Here is an 18,045-nt window from a genome sequence, read left to right as displayed (position 1 = left end):
TAATTCCTTCATCTAGCTTTAGGGTACAATCTGGAGAACACATGTTATCAGTAAACCACAAAAAAAGCTACATATGAAATAAGGAAGGCTTTATCCAACTTCTTCTCCCCCTGTCCAAACACAAATTGTATGCAAACTTTACAGACATTAGTCTATGCTACTAAACTATAAAATTGTTTTGGTTTTTGTTTGTTTTTAGTTTTTCTGGGATTTGGAAAGGTTAATCTAGTCTGGATACCATAATAGTCAGATCTATGCATTGCCTTTTCTCAACTTCAACTTCGTATCATGCTGTGGGGATGACAGTTATCCTCCCGAGTGTATCCCTTTCCAATTAATTTCTCAACTGAACAGCTCCTGACAAAAGAAGCACTCAAAAGAAGCTGTGAAACTAGAGAATGATTATTAGCAAGACTCAGAAAGGAAATCAACTTCTGTCTAGTATGACACCTATCAAACTATAACTAAACCAAAGGAAAGAGAATGAAAAATTTTAAGTTTTCAATCTGATAACTTTGTCTCGTGTACTTGAAAGGAGCAGGGGTATATGCAAATCTCAGCACAGAAGACAAGTCAGTCTGAATTTCTGTTATAATCAACCTTTCTGACATTTCTTATGTTATGATACTCTGTCATCCAGAGTTACAACACGAGTGTTCCAAAATATCTGGTTTTAGAACTGAGTAAAACTAATTTTGTCTTACCATCCCACTCGCTCTATTTCTCATCCAACCATAAATACAGCAAGAGTATAAGTATTTTCATATATATGTATTCTATAAACTTTGTGGAAATACAGCAGGAATTTTCTATAACCCCATTTAAGAAGGTTCTCTGTTCCTACCTCTAAAAAGGAATCGTCACTGGTTTCCCCATGGTTTATTGGAAATGGCTTGCGCCCATCTGTTGAAAGACAAAGCACGATTGAACAGCACATTTATAAGATTTCATTTTTCCAGCTAAAACTATTTGAACACCTTTTTTTGTACTTCACTTTCAAAAATGCTATCTTATTTTTCATAAAGGTATCACACATGCAGCTAGCTTTTCCCTTGTCTCTCCTTCACTGCTGACTGCTTCAACCAGTATCATTATGTACAGTCTGTTACATTAAAAAAATAATCCGAACTATGACATATTTTTTAATATTTTATTTGAAAACTTACAAGGGTGTAAGTTGCTATTGTTTTACTGCTGGTATAGTACTTCAGTTTTTCCAGTAGAGTAGAAAAATTTCAACTACGCTTGATGGATTTACTCAGACAGACAGCTGTATGTCTGTGGTCTTTGACAGCTGTGAGCAGGGACTCCGTGACAGAACCGAGCAACAAACCTACCAGTTTGAAGAGTCTGGCATATCTGAAATGTTTCTCTCATTTAAAATAAATTAGCAAACAAGCCCAGTAGCTCTAAGTATTATGTACTTTCATAGCATTTAAAAAGGGTTGCTATAGTTATTTTTTTTCTCCCATTTGCAATATAATAATGCTATCTTTATCATCATTTGAAAAATAATTTCATTCATAGAAATATGTTTAAGGTTACTTTCAAAGAGTTAACAGTATGAAAACATATGTCAGGGTATCCTCAGTATCTGCTAGACCAAAATGCCTTTTGGTTCTGTCCTCCCTGTAAAAGACCTTTCCCTCTCCAAAGATGCCATCAAAGTTGACAATACTTCCAAACTCCAAACTTTTGGATTTGCATGAGCAAGAGATTGTTCACTATTGTAACAACGATGACTGAAGATACAACAATGCAAAACCCTCAGAAAATGTCAGGGAAACAGAAATGAATGCTCTGAATTGCTGCAAGTTAAGTTTGATTCGATTCTTGGGGTTTTTTACATACATCTTGGCAGAACAGCATTTTAATTTCATGTGACTATAAATAACGTGTTTTCTATGGCAAAAACATCGCAAGCATTTAGCATCCATGTGCTTCCTTAGCATTTTCTGCCTTCCAAAGCCCACATACTGCCCACAGTGACTGAACCCAGTGAATCAATTGAAAAACCTTCTCCCATTTTCCTACTTTTAAGTTTGTTTTTTTTGCTTCCTTCCGCTGGTACAAAAAGAAGTTATTTTAAGAACAAAAATATAGTACTACTGGTGTTCCACTGTACAGCAGAGCTAAATGCCTCTTCTTTTTCTATTTTTTTTTTTATTTTAAGAAAAAAATTCAAATGGATTTTATCTTGCATCATACCTACAGAAAATAGCTAAACATGGTCATCATAGTATGTAGTTTGCATTTTAAGCAGAGTAAATTAATAGGCAATGAAAACATATTATGGAAATAGTACACTACTGAAAGAAGAGCAAGCCATTCACCATGCCTTGAAATTTAGTCATAAAACATTTATATTGTATCCTACAGTACTTACCTTTTTGATCTAGTTCACTGACAGACACACAGGATCATAAAATACAGAAATGTTTGCCTATTGTTCATAACTAATCCCTGATAATACCCCTTAGATCAACTTAATATTAACATAAGCACTTCTGATATACCACTTATGCCCCAGACTGTGATTAGGTAAGGGCATTGCTTAATTACATGTTGATTTTCAAACGATGAAAATGTTATAACCATAAAATACTGCAAAAATTATGATAGGAAAGACCAGCGACTTTAAGACCAGTTTTTAAATGCTGATGTACTTGCTGGTTTTCTGAAGAGCCTGCAGCAAAACTGAGTTGCCCAGCAACATATTTAATATTGGAGTCATTAGAGAATATCAGAGCAGAACTGAAGTGCTACACAATCTGAAGGGGGGAAAAAAGCTGTAATTCAGCAAATAAAGACTACTGTTCTACAGTGAATGGCCTGATGACCACAAAAAAGTAGAGGGAAACAAATGACCAGCCTATTACAAATGAGTTGCAGAATATTAATATCTGTTGGTACCCTGACTACACACTTTCAGTTTAAACTGTATCATGCGACTTAATAGTACAGCTAACACTTCTAAAGGAGAATACAGTTAATTTAGTACAAGCAATGCAGGAACATAAATATAACTAGTTTCCTCTGAAATTTTGAGTGTTCATCAATTTTTTCTTGCTTCCTGTCTTTATAAATGATAACAGAAGTTTTGAGGCAGTCTAGTATTCTGTATCATTTTATCTTAATAGGAGGGAGTTGAGGGAAAGAGAACCAAAAAGAAAAAAAGTAAGGGGAAGACGGCTGCAATTGTTTGACAGAAACCCCCAGACCCTAAGATGTAGCTGAAAAGAACCTCAGCCCTATATAACAAGAAATCTCTCCTATATATCAAGAAATCTCTCCTAAACATTGACAGTTAACAGCATCACTATTTGCATTTGTTTCAAACAAATGGAGAGGGCAGATAAAAAGGTGTTCTTACCCAATTCATAGAGATGACCACCTACATTAACTAAGGCAATAAAGTGAAGATCTACTTTTTCATCTATACTTGGTGCCTGCAAGACAAAACAAGAAAAAAAAGAAATTGTGTTCACTAAAACTCGTATCACAATATGGTTAATGAGCACATATCATCATAATATGCAAAACACTTGGACGAGAGAAATCACAAGTGAGTCTGGATCTATACAGAATGGCAGAAGTCAGGGCAGATCATTCTGGAATATGAAGAAGCTGCCTGCAATGCACAGACCAGTAAGAATACATGCAGTAAAATATCTGGAATTATTTCCAATTATAGCTCTACACAAAAGCTTTATTTTTCATTACTGAATTAAAAGTAGAATCAGCTCAAATACATTAACATCAAAAATAGATATTCATATAAATAGCAACTCCTTCACTAACCCATCTCCCACAATAAAGTGATGCAGGGCTCAACTCTGAAACCTGTAATATTTTAGAAGTGAAAATATTCATTCACTTGGTCAAAATATTTTTTCCTCATAAGCCAAGCACAGTTGAGTTAACCTGTTCCCTCTTCACAAGCAATCAAAAGAAACAGCTTACACATCTTAGATGGAGGAGGAAAGAAAACAACCAGAGGTGCCTAGACTGAATTTTCAAAAAGGTATCATTGTAGCTGTACCCAGAGAGGACTGAAGTGCATAACAGCACGAAGGGGCATAACATAAAAAATTATTACAGTTGGTAAAGATCTATCTAACCCAGTACTGCACTGCCAACCACAACAAGCAAAAGTTTTTTCAGAAGAACACTGGGCATGCACAGCATAGTGCTCCACCAACACACATTCCCAGCATCCACTGAGCGGTTTTTGAACTTCTGAGCCAAAAGGAGCATCACCACTGTTGTGTTCAATAGCAACTGATGGGTGTTAATTCCTCATCATTCTGTCCAGTCTGCATCTGAACTTCAATCCACAATTTTAAGTGATACTGTTTTGAGCGAATGGGAAAAAGCACCTCAGTTTTTCTTGATTATCAAGAATCTGACTTGTGTGAAAATACATTTCATGCCGTTTTCTTTCATCTTGTAATTACTGCTAAAGACCCTTAAAAGATCAAAAGTGTAAAAATTTGCCGGAAACAGATTAGAGTGTAAAATGTGTTGTAGAATCTTACAATTGCATCATCTTTTCAAGACTGGGTTAAAGGTTCCTTTTTCCTGAGGTCATAAGAAAAGACTTAAAAAGATAGCATAAACTGAAGAAATTTAGCAAACAACCAAAACAATAAAGCAAAGGACAAGAAGTCACCATAAGTCCTTTAATACATCAAGAAGGGCAAGGAACACAACATTAAGGAGGAACTGCCATCAGCTTACAGAATTTCTATGTAGCAAGCTCTAAATGAGAGAAAATAAAAATAAAACAAAAACCCACACAATCTCCCCTCACTCTCATTTGAGAGTTACCTCCATGACCAGCTGAAGTGTGAAAGGCCCAAATACCCTGTTTCATCACTGCTTCAGAGAGCCTAAAATGGAGAAAGAACATTCCAGCCACTGAAGATGAGGCAGCTATCAAAGGGACAAGAGGACCTTCCCACCAGAACTCCAAGCAGTCTAAGTGAAATGGCCTTTGATAATTTTGTTTTACAAAGGCCAAATAGAGCCAGGGCTTAGGGAAAACAAGAACTTGGATACCCCAGTTGCAAACTTCAAAGGACCACAGGTTTTCTAACTTCCTGAAAACCACACAAGACAGTAGCTAACAACCAATGGAATCTTGTTGTTACTCCCACTGATCAACCAACTTTTTAAAGACATCTAAACTGTGGTGCTACAAAAATGTGCAGACAGGCAAAGCTGAGCATCCTTGTAAAATCCCACATACCAATTCCCTTCGTAGGCATATGAATTCACAGATGTTCACTTATCCATTAAACCTACCAACTCAGAAATCTAGGCTTAAGGAATTTCAGGGTTAGGGGAAGACCATCCCAGTTAGCCTCACTTTAGGAAGGAAATGGCTTAGCATTTAAAAGCTGAACGTACTCTACCTGGGCTCAAAATGACATGAAGTAGAAGAGCACAAAGTATCGCTATTTCAAAGGACTTTGACATGTTAGGATTTGATTTTGATCACATTTAGGCCAAGATATAGTTGCCCCTTTGACCATTTTGAGGGTAGGTTCTCTGTCAAATTCTAATAAACACCCTTTCTATAGAGAGACACAATTGGCATGCTTGGAATGTTGACCCTGTATACAGAAAGAAGACAGACAGGGAAGCCATCAAAAAAAGCATGATTAACTTTTCATAGAGTTTAGAGACAGAATCCTATAGAATCCTGCTGAGTTTTTGTACGTGACTAATCTAAATAACATGCTTTCATTTTGCGACTGACACAACCCGTGAGAAATGTGTTTTTACATTTTTAATTCCCCAGCCTGAGACAGAGAATGAAAGTACATGCCATCATTAAAGTTTCTACCATATGTTCTAATGTAGGCATTCTCCTTCCCTTGTGATTTCTTTTCATCTAGTCTAGATGGTAGTAAAGTAGATCTTTTACATTTCTTGAAAAATTAGGATTTCAGTACTTTTGACAGAGAATTATTTGCATAATCAAAAGCATAGAGGGCCTGAACAGTCATGATGACCTAAAACTTTATATTATAAAAATCTGTTGCTTATAACTTAGGCAAACAAGTAACTGGATTAAACTTTCCTAATGTGATCAATCTGATTCAAAATCCCCACACCTCTCCCCTCCTTAGAGATAAAAAACTAAACATATGTGTGCATGTTCACACAAACACACACACCTCCCACACGAAAAGAAGCCTAGTCAGGCCAATTTTTACTTCACTGGGAGGCTCTGGAAATCCTAACACTTGAACCAGAAGATTTTAAATTTCAAAGGAATGGAAAAAAGAGGGAATGTCAGCTCCAGGGAGATGTCTTTTATGGTCTCCTTGAAAAACTACACCTTTGGCTAAGTTTTCAAGTTTCTAATAAAAACTGTCTGTGTGAGTGCTTAAGAGAACAAGAGAACATATCTTTAAGAAGTCTGCCTGCGCGTTTATCACTACACAGTATTTTTTAGAACAGTTAGAGGATCTTCTCTTGACTGTTCTTCTTGTCAAAGACCTCAGTAACACAAACATCAGTCAACTGTTGCAATGACCTGTTCCTCTGGATTTTTTCACTTAGAAGTCCACTCAGTGTGCAAAAGGAGACAGCAGATTTGAAGGACCACATGTATGTATAAACCACAAAGAAAGAGAAAGACACAGGAGTCTAAATAAGATGATTGTCTAATCAGGATTTGGAACTAACCTGTGGGATTCAAGACTCATTTTTCAAGTCTTCGGAAGTGCCATAGCACATAGTGAAGAAAATTCATATTTTTTTCCCATCCAGAAAAGACAGAAAGAGGACAAATACCAGCATCTTGGACAGCTTACAGAAACTTTTGTTATGGTTGCAACCTTAGTATAAGAAATAAGTTTTGGTAGTATGGATTAGCAGACATCACTTTTCCAATTTACTTCTTCAAAAGAAAATCCATCCTGAAAAATAAAGACCAGAAGCCTTGAAAGTGATTTAAAGGAGAAAAATACAGAAAGTTTAGCACTCAAAGTGGTGGTTCTGAGAACATCATCTCAACTGTAATTTTTATTCAAGTAACTGAGGTAATGCTCAATGAAAATATTAGAGCATATCTTCATGAATACCCAGCCTCACATACAAAAGTGACAGCCAAGGCTGTCGTGCCCTCTAATTTTGTATACCACATTAAAAGCACTTAAATGACCGAGTCCCAGTTTTTCAGAGGATTTGACTGCCTTCTCTGCTAACCTATACATTCAAATTAAATAATAAACAATTGCTGACTGCTGTGAGAAGTCAATTTTAATTGACTTGTCTCAGGTCAATACTCGTTAGTTGATGCTATTGAAACAACATCTACATTCCTTCCTCTATTCTTCACTAGCAATTTCAAATTGGTAATTACAATGGTACTTTCCGAAGTTTTTACTATATAAACAATAATCCTTCCTACTCCTTCTTGTACTGAGAAATTCCTTTAATTTTACTTTTCACTACTGCATGAAACTCTCCTCATGAACTGAAACAGTCTTCTTTCCTGTTGTTGCACTAAACTTCAGAAACTCAGTGGTACACCCCATATCACTGTTTGCTTAATCATATCAACCTGTCCAATGAAGTATAATTCTTCAAACTTATATTGGTAATGCACTTAGACCATTATCCCAATCTAAAAGAAAATATTCAATTTTCATACATTTGAAATCCTATGTTCTTCAAATGTTGCTAAGTTAAAACAAAACTGGTTATAAAATTTGATGTGTAACCAGTTCCTTTTCCCTAAAGCTGCATTTCTGGGACAAACTCACAATTGGAAAAAAAAATTGCCTTCCTCTCAGGGATCTACTGAACAAACCTCACCACATCCTGCTTAAAATTCATGAAAGACCACACTATAAAAGCAGATTCAATGTTACATGACAGATTTCAGGAACTTCTTCCAACTAAATCTTGTACTTTTACTATTTCCTTACACTTGCTTTGGAGAGAAAGGCACAAAGCAAGAAGCCTCACAAACCAGTTTAGTAGAATGCTTTGCAATACAAGTAGTGACTGGGAAAGGAAAAAACCACCACTTGTGTTAAATCAAGAAAATGGCATCAGGAATCTGTTGGGTTCTGGAAGAAGAGCACTAAAGACTGATATGGAAAAGACAATTTTGCAGAACCTTGAGGAATAAAAAATTTCAGATACATCCAACTGAAAAATCATGACAAAAGTAATTGCAGTCGAAGAGAAGGAAAACCTTGGGAGTTTAAATATACAAATTCACTGACAAGGAGTAACGAGAAGCAAAAAAAAAACATAACCAAAAATGAAGTTTACACAACGTATGGTTTAGATGGAAAAAGTGATGCAATTGCTATTGGGTAGATTAGGTGCCTGTATTTTCCATTTTGCAGCATGGAACATGCTTGGGCAAATATACCGTCTAAGATTGTGAAAGGCATTTGAATCTTGGTTGAAGTACTGCAATTAAAACAAAGACCACTGGAATGATGATCACAAGTTTTAGCAAGATTATTTCTGGCTCATTCTTACGAAACAGTGACACCTCTATTCATGCTCAATATATTGCAGTGAGTTTATGGTTTTGAAATGCTCTGGAGTTTCACAGTTGAACATGCACAGCTCAAAGTATCCCTTGCCCAGAATAATGAGTAAGAATTTCTGTGAGAAAGGTGCTGAGGGACTGTCTTGAGTGCTGGCACAAAAATGGAAAAGAAGTTCCTTTGCCTTAGTATTTTTCTGGTCTGCTGCCATGGTAGACAAGTTGTCTCGAGCTTATTACCTCTGTGTCACCAACCACAGCTAGAATATGCAAGTGTCAGGTGAGGTACAATTCCAAGCTACTGGACTAGTAGTGTCTGATTTTGAATGGGAGGACGTCAAGCAAGAAGGTGAAATTCATAGACAGGTTCTATCAAGGATCAGAGTATCTGGATACAGAATACTTACACAAACACATTTTAGATCCATAAGCAAGAGGAAGTATTCAGCAGTGTGCTGCTCTAAATAGTATTTCCTGTTTTTTTTCTTTAAAGAACAGAAACTTCAGTCTGATTTAGAAAGTAAATGTGAAAAAACTAAGAGCATGTTTTCAAATTTGAAAAGTGTAGAAAAGATTCACAGAATTAGGAAATTAGCTTGAATATAAAAGGCAGCAAAATGAAAGGCAAGCAAAGATACTAAAAGAACAGATAAGCTGGAAAAAACAAGAGAAAATGACAAGGATTCAGGAAAAGTCAACATTACTAATGAAGCAGGTTGTTACATGAGCTTAAAAATTTGCCACTTCTGCAATTTATCAGATTTGTATAGAACATTTTAGGACAGTGTTTTCGACTTTTTTCCTCCTATTGTATGTTCTTAATTCATCTGGAGACCTACTCTAAAAAGGCATATTGGTTCTGGCTGAGATGGGGTTAATTTTTCCCCACAGCAGCCCTCACAGTGCTGTGCTCTGCATCGGTAGCTGGAAAGGTGTTGGTAAACACACCTGTGCTTTGGCTACTGCTGAGCAGTGCCGGCACAGTGTCAACACTGTCTCTCTAATCCCCCATCAGCAGTCTGGGGGTGGGCAAGATCTTGGGAGGGGACACAGCTGGGACAGCTGACCCAAACTGACCAAAGGGATATTCCCTGCTATCTGACATCTGCTCAGCAATAACAGCTAACTGAAAGGAGAAGGAAAAGGGGGGCAGGCATTCGTTTCTATGATATTTGTCTTCCTGACCAACTACTATGCATACTAAAGCCCTGCTTCCCAGGAAGTGGCTGGACATTGCCTGCTGATGGGAAGTAGAGAATAAACCTTTTGTTTTCCTTTGCTTTCATGTGAAGCTTTTGCTTTATTAAACTGACTTTATCTTGACACAAATTTTTTTTCCATCTTATTTTCTCTCTGCCCTGGCCTGCTGAGAAGGGCAGTGATAAAGTAGCCTGGTGGGCACCTGTATCCAAGCTCAACCACCACTGAAGTCAAGGAAAGTTTTCAAGTAGGGAAAGTGCTTTTATTTAAGGAGTATAAAGAGAGTCTCCCAGCATTAAGACTTTCACTCTAAATTTTGAAACAATCTACTGCCTATCTGTCAATGTTTTAGTAGTAGAAATGTATTTAGAACTACGAGAAAGTTCAACTCTATTTTAAACACAATATACAGCATGTTTTCCCCTCTCCCCCTTGAAGAGCACAGATTTCTCAATAAAAGCAATATTAGAATGCCCATATATTTCTCATAGGTTGGTCTAATACAACACTGAGACCAATTCAGCCTCTTTGTACATCTAGCAGAATGATCAGAGCTGTACTAATAATATTTGTTAATAGGACAATAAATACTACCTTGTCATTCAAATTTTATCAAGCCACCTGAGGCAGCTTTATTGTCAAAAATGCTGTCTGGTTTCCTGTATATTAAACTAATTTACATCTAAGTTGTGTGTTCTTAAATTTTCTTGGAAAGGCATGTTATACAAAAGTGTAAAGATGAGAGCAATGTGTAGTTACCAACAGATACCAAACTATACAGTATTCAGTGATAAATCTTTACATATAGGCCTTACAATTTTAATCTGTCAGATGAAGACAGGGTCTCAGGGGATTTAAGGAGTAGTATTTTAAAATTTTTCAGTGGAAAGCTTCTGTTTTGCCTAATACAATTGTACTGAAGGCTATTTACTCTATAATTTTCTAAAAACATTTTTAAAGCAAATGTTCACTACCAATGGATGAGGAGTTGAATTAGACATTTTCTGAAGTAATTAAAACTCTCTACTTGTTCTCTGCTATAATCACTACAGGTTATGCTGTGACATCCATCTTTAGATAAGTCATCATTTATTTATTGTTGCAGTAAACTCATGGTCAATTAATGCTTTCATTCTAGGCAGGCACACTCAAGCTCAAGTCTTTATCAAAAAGTCTTTTGTTAACAACAAGCTTATAAAAGTCAAATTCATAAAAGAATCCAGTTTCAAATTATAGAAATATGTCAGAGAATTTTCCATGCTTTGCTAAACAACAAAATCCCCAGGTAAAATGTCAGATGTTTGTCAATGTCAATGAAATAAATATTAAATGGGGGAGGAAGAGGCATGAGTTGGACAGAACTTAACTCTGTGCTTAACTCCACAGCTCCTCAAATCTCAAGGTATTTAACTAGCTCTAAATGATAACATCAAGAATGTTCCATACTTCTGAATATTACAAGAGAGCTTGGTACTTCATAACAGTAATTATCATTCGCATGAAGAGAAAGGAGTCTGGGAAGAGGTCTCATCCTAAGATATTTATCAGGATAAAAATATAAAATCTATAAAGAAATGGAAGCATTTGACACTAATTTTTAATAGCAGTAAAACATTAAGAATTTCCACATGTGGAATGAATGAAAAAGAAAATGGACCACCGTCAGAAATAGTTATTTCACCTCAGTAAAAGATCCATATACCTCAATGAAGAATTTCTAGTAACACAGGTGAAATGTGGTCATTATCAAAGAATGATAAAAGCAAAATCAAGTCCCAATTTTGTATTTAAGACCATTGACTTCTAAGTATCAAGATTTTTTTAATATATGTGCGCATTGAAAGTGTGATCACTCCTTAAAAGCAGGATGAAATACAACAAAATGACCCTTTTCAGTTCGGTGTTTCTGTTGGTGGTCATAGGATAGTTCAGAAATATTGGTTATTCCATGCATGTAATTTTTTTTCCAGATTTTCAAGATACATTTGTGGTCTGTGAGTGAAGAAGAAAAAAAGTATAAGCATTTGATGATGAGCTTTTTTGATTAGAATGTCTTCATCTTAAACCAGAATGTATGCCTACAAACTGGATAAAGAAACAGATGTCAACTGAGAAAGTAACCAGCCCCTTGGGATTACAGTAAACATTTTATCTTTACTGAAATACCCAGGGACCATTAAGCAAGACTTACTGAAAGAAAAGGAGACTAGGTTTAGCATAAGAGAACTTTAACCAGGTCTCAAACACAGAAGAAATCATATCACATGACAAAGAATTAGAAGCCCCTTGGTTTAGCACATCCAAATGAAAGGCTATGAAGATGAGGTGAAAAGAAGAGGTTGGATGTGGAGCCTATGGCAAAAAAAAAAAAAAAAAGCCACTTTATGAAAGGCAGACTTCCTCTATGCTTTGAAAATGATTTGGCATGTGTATTGAATCAAAAATACCTGGACAGCAAAGCATGAAATGATGTACTTTTGCTGTCCGACATAGGGGAAAGGGGGGAAAAAAAAAACCAGGAAGAAAGAAATCCTAAGAATGGTTGAGAAAAGACCCCAACAAAAAATGATGCCTTGAAGACCGAAGTTACATGGCAGAAGGCCAGTCGTGTCAAAGTAAGAAAAGACTGAAGATGGACTACACTTACAACAGAATGAAGCCCAACAGATGGAAGGCGTATCAAGGGCCGCCAACGACGAAGACGGATTGATGGACTGGTAGCCTTTGCAGGACCTACATGATTACGTTTGGCCCAGGAGAGGGATGCAGAGTGACACAATGGAGAAGCCTTCGTTCTGCTGTGGCTAACCTGAGGCTGCGATGAGGATGGTGGTGAAGACAGCGAGGACGATGACGACTACATAAACATTAAAAAAGAACATACTTAGCCCACTTAAACTTGAAGCAACATCCCTAAAAAGGCAACTGCAAAAATGTCCGCTATTTAGTATACTGTCCTTTAACTGCTCAAATCACACAGATAATAATCAAGAGTGTGTTGAATTTGAACGAGAAGACAAAGGAACACTGAGAATAAGCAAAGACATCGTCCAAATATCAAGTTTATAATCAGATAAGCTAGAGGTTATTCACACCCAGGGAACTTTATAATATGAATACAAGTTAACTGACTCATTCAAGAGACAGACTGTTGGAAAGTGAGGAGGGAAGGGATTTAATTATCATCTCATGGAAGGAACAGTTGAAAACAGAGAATGAATCAGTTTTGTCAACAGCTACAAAAGCTGTGAGCAACAATTCTTTGGTAATTTGGGAAAACTAGGTTGTGCTACTCTGGGATTTAAAATGAATCAAATAACTATTGTAACAGAGCCCAGAGTTTCTTTACTGTTCCACGTCTAACATAAAAGGAAAGCAAAGGAAAAGGGAAGCTTACCGTGGTGAGGTATGCAACTTCCTAAGTTTTTCACCTATTCTTCTAAAATAGCAGGCCAGTGGCAGTACTGCCATTAACACTCAGGATCCCTTTAGTATCCGTGGAAGCAGTAGGACTATGTTAAACCATTCAAATTGTTACTATTAGAAGAAAGACCACAGAAGTATTAAAAATGACTCTCAGCTCCAAATGACAAAGTTATAGTAAATATATTAAGATCAGAAAGGACCATTGTGATGATTTAGTTTTGATCTTCTGTCCCACACAGGCCACAGGACCAAATAAGTTCAAGTTTTGTTTGAATCAGACATACTCACAAAACAAAAACAAACATTCAAGCTTAACAATTTTATTACTACTGAAAAAAACCCAGAATAAAATATTCCATCAATCCTGTCTATAGCTAGAGACAGTAAGTAACATATTCACACAGTTTACTAAATACATTTGTGCTAAACACAAAGGCAACCTTTCTAGTCCTTCTTAATGATCACATGAACATGGAAAAATGGATTACATTAGTTCATCTGGTCATGATGTCAAATAAGGAGTTCACCTTTAGCGTATCATGATCCACTATTACTTTCCCAATGTCATCTTTAGATGACCTCCTCACCTTCTGTCAAGAAATAAAGTTTATCTTTTGTGTTAATTACACAGCTTTTATTTGTCCTCAGAAGATTACTCCTTTCTTTGAAGCTAATCTAAAGGACAATCCAGATTGTCCTGTGTTGATGTCTGGTGCTTTATTATATCTTGATCTTTTCACACTGCCTGTAGGTTTTTGGGTGTATTTTAATCATAGAATCATAGGATGGTTTGGGTTGGAGAGGACTTTAAAGATCATCTAGTTCCAATCCCCTGCCATGGGCAGGGACACCTTTCACTAGACCAGGTTGCTCATCCAATCTGGCCTTGAACACTTCCAGGGATCAGTCATCCACAACTTCTCTGGGCAACCTATTCCAGTGCCTCATCTCCCTCACAGTAAAGAACTGTTCCTAATATCTAATCTAAACCTACTCTCTTTCAGCCTGAAGCCATTCCCCCTTGTCCTGTCACTACATCTCTTGTAAATAGTCTCTCTCCAGCTTTCTTGTAGGCTCCCTTCAGGTACTCGGAAGGCTGCAATTAGGTCAGCTCGTTATTGTCTTCCACATTGTTTAACAGTATAGATGTACACTAGAGATCTTAGGACCAATCCCTGCAGAGACCTGCTACCAAACATACTCATCAGTGATACCTGACTTATCTGCACTGAGACCTGCCAGCTGCTTGCAAATCCATTAGTTATGCAGGCAGCATAGAAACTGCAGTTCCTTAAGGTATACCCCAAATTATGCATTCAATAGAATGACTGTAGTAGGGGCTGTGAAAACCAAGCATTAGATAGCTTCTCCAAAAAAGAAAATATGTTCACTCATTAATCAATGCATAAGTGCCAGTCAAAACTATTTACTTTCTTTGTATTATTTATTATTTTTGAAGCAACTAATCTTAGGGTTTTGGTTTTTTTTCTTTTTTTTCTATTAAGAATGGGACAATGAATTGGTTCTTTCTGCTCCCACATTGCTGACCTTAAAGAACAAAGACAGGGTTAGGAATTCTTCATGAAGAGCAAGTATCAACTACAGTAGAAACTGTAGAGCTCCAAGACAAACATGGAGTGTAACCAAGTCTCATAACCTGTCCAGAGAACATAGTTTTCCTCAGGTTTGTCACAGTTTGGGTTTTTGGAATTTTAAGCATTCTGATCCACCCTTACATATCAGCAGCTCCTCATGAAAGAAGACAAAACCAGAAAACTTCCAAGCCAAAAATGCAACTACATGAATCAAGAGGAATTTAGCAATGACAATACTTTTATACTTCTTCGACAAGAGAAACTTAAAGAGCTTAATGGCTATTACAATTTATCTCTACTACTGATTTTTTTTTCCATGTTCTTCACTTGAAGAACTGATCTGAGACATTTTACATTTAGATTACATATCAGATGGCTTTAAAAACAATTTATTCTCAGCATGCCTAAGGAAATTTCAAAAGATGACTTATAAAACACTGCTTCTAGAAGTCCTCACAGCCCACAGACCTCCTTCTGGAAGGAAGAACCTGCCGTGGGGCAGAAATTTAAGAGCTTTGCTGACTAGACAGTTCATGATAAAAGGCAAGACACCACAGTATATTGTACAATTTTGTAAGCTGCTGCCAGCTTACAAACAGACAAGATTGGTAAGTCTTCCAAGAATCTGCAGTATAGTAATACCTGTTTACTGAGAAAGACTTAAAATGAAACCAAAAAACCTTGCTAAGAGTTTGAACTTACTCTGGCTTTCATACATTCCATTGAGTGGAAGCTGTTAAACTGTATACTTTTGCTCCAAAAAAAATTTCTATCTTTTAGCACTCCTGTGTAATTACTGTAAAACCATTTAGAAGACTTTGAACAATATCAAATTTAAGATTTGTTTAACAGTACAGGGATGACCAGAATATTGAAAGATTTTTTCATAAACCCTTTTTCACTTTTGTTACCACTTCTACCACAATTCTACAATTTCACCATTCCTATTGATAGTACTTATTTATTTTCTGGACAATATTGCTAAAATAATGTGAATATATTAAAAATGCCCCTTGCTGGAATATAACAAGACCAGAAAAGACTGTAGGTTTTCAAAACTGAATTTATAGCATAGAATGAAGTTTAGGGCAATTAATATTTTAATATTTCTAGTGAGTATTTCTCCTAATTTTAAATTCCATTCATTGAATCTTTTTGTCCTTTACTTCCTGTACTAGTGAGTCCTCTAGTGAAATCAACTAAAAAAAAGAGAAATTTCCTCTCCATTTAAAATATACTTTTGCATTTCTAAGAGTCAAATTTTCAGAAACGGTATATAGGAATTCTGGAAAAGCAGTTAATACTGGATAATGGCTAGTTAACAAGGCTGCAATAGCCAGAAAATTCTATGCATTGCTTTAATAATAAGCACAAATTAAGCTATGTGAACTGAAGTTGTTTTCAACTGAATATTAAAAAAAAAATAAATTAGAATTACATGTCAGTATTACTATGAAATTAATGTTAAATATACATCCTCAAACAAAGGATACATTTACAATTTAAAATATGAACGACAAATCATAACTCAAGACTCTATTCAAACAAGACTTATTAACAGCTAGAAATTGCAGAGAAGGGAGAATTAGTCTAACTTCACAAGACGAAAAGATCACAGGAACATATTCCTGTGCTGAAAACTGTAATAGGCCAAATATCTGAAGTGGTAAAACAAAAGCCCTGAAATAGAATTGAATGTTACTGTCATATAAACCAGTAAGTACATTAAATTTATTGTTTGTAATGCAAACGACACATTATAAAGAACTTAAAAGCTTCATGGAGTAGGTCCAAAAAAATATTCATGCAATTACCATCTGCCCCCATCCAAAACTCATTCCTATATATAACCAGTTATTAAAACCTAGAGGGACTTAAATCTAAGATCTAAAAGGAATCATGTATAAAGTTTGTCAGGCACTAAGAGCTGTGCTTTTGCACATCCCTAAAAGTGCAGAAGTTTGACAGTGCCGAGAAGCTCACGACTTGGCCCATGCCCAGACCTGTCAGGTTTTAGAAACAGGGATCTGTGTGCTCATCTTGCTTGGGGAACCCAATCCAGCAAAGTATCTCAGTTCATATCTAATGCACTGAAGATCTGACAGGACAAAGCAGCATCTGGTATTGCATGACCATTTCTTTCTAAGAAGAAATATTGACTAACTTGCTAGTGGCTACAAAAATTCATCTATCTGGAAGTTCAAGTTCAGGGTATCCTCTCAGGAGGAACTTCAAGCCCATGCCACTTTCCTCTTAGGAAGCTTCCCTGCCTATCAGCTGACAAACTATGCTGGACTGGGGCTTTCTTTCCTCCATTTTGAGGTTGTGTCACTGTGTAGAAAGAAATGCCAATTGCACAGGGACAGAGATCAAATTAGCTTTAACTGCATACCAGCATCACTGGAAACTTGGGAAACAAAAGGAGATACAATAATTTCAGTCGTGGTCATTGTTTCATAGGTCCAACCCTGGGATCAGAGGCCCTGACACATGTTCTGCATCTGCTCCATTGCACTGTTCCATAAGAGTGCAGTAACTCCTCCCAACAAACTGTTATACAGTTCCCATACACTAAACTCTGGAGCAGAGATGGGAGAAGGTTGAATCAACAACAAAAAGTGCAACTTTTCCAGTCAAATGGGCAATATAATGGTTACTACAGCTTTAAGATTACATTCAGAGAGGGTGTACTTAATATCTACAATTTTTCCCCATCACCTTTTGAAGACTTTTTTGTTTTGCTTAAATAATTGCTCATTATTGAGTGAAACACAATGTTTTAAAGGGTCTGTATTAGAGTTCAAACTAAGTGTTTTTCTTCCTTAGGAGTGATTATCCTTAGTGGGTTTTTTAATATACAAATTAAAATCTATGTATCACTTCTCAAGTATTTTAAATCTTTTAACAGCATTTCAAGCCTGTTGTGGTGGTGGTGGTGAAATTTTGAGAGACATTTAGTTTCTTCAAGTTTTTATAACAAGATAAGCAGCCAGACAGAGGAGCCTGACAAAGGAAGAATTCCACAAGGGCAGAAGATGCTTCATGAGCTCATCTCCAACAATACACCACAGAAGTCAAACAAACTGGAGGCATTATGAGTATTTCAACTGCAAGAAAAACCTTGTTCCTAACTAGGACTTCCTTACATGCAACAAAAGCCCGTACAACATGCAAATTCTTAGGGAGTTAGTCATAAACTCCAGTCCTCACAGACCTACTTCTTTAGTGAACACCATAATTATCAGCAGCAATACGTATTTAAGCAGAGACTATAATTTTTAAACCAAATTGGGCTACATG

The 18,045-nt window shown here is 36.4% G+C and overlaps 1 protein-coding gene across 1 annotated transcript in view; it reads right to left on the bottom strand.

Moving 5' to 3' along the window:
- Window positions 1-18,045, bottom strand: part of UCHL3 (ubiquitin C-terminal hydrolase L3) — a 41,469-nt gene that overhangs the window by 1,315 nt on the left and 22,109 nt on the right. Inside the window, exons 7-8 of the mRNA XM_018071511.1 lie at window positions 3,374-3,449; window positions 845-903 (exon numbers count right to left, since the gene is read on the bottom strand). Coding sequence (XP_017927000.1) covers window positions 845-903; window positions 3,374-3,449 — 135 coding nt within the window. The remainder of the gene's footprint in view (window positions 1-844; window positions 904-3,373; window positions 3,450-18,045) is intronic.

Source organism: Manacus vitellinus, unplaced genomic scaffold, assembly GCF_001715985.3.
Source record: "Manacus vitellinus isolate BGI_N305 unplaced genomic scaffold, ASM171598v3 scaffold_2_pilon, whole genome shotgun sequence".
NCBI lineage: Eukaryota > Metazoa > Chordata > Aves > Passeriformes > Pipridae > Manacus > Manacus vitellinus.
Note: the sequence above shows the minus strand (reverse complement) of the source record. Positions and strands in the feature narration are given on the sequence as shown.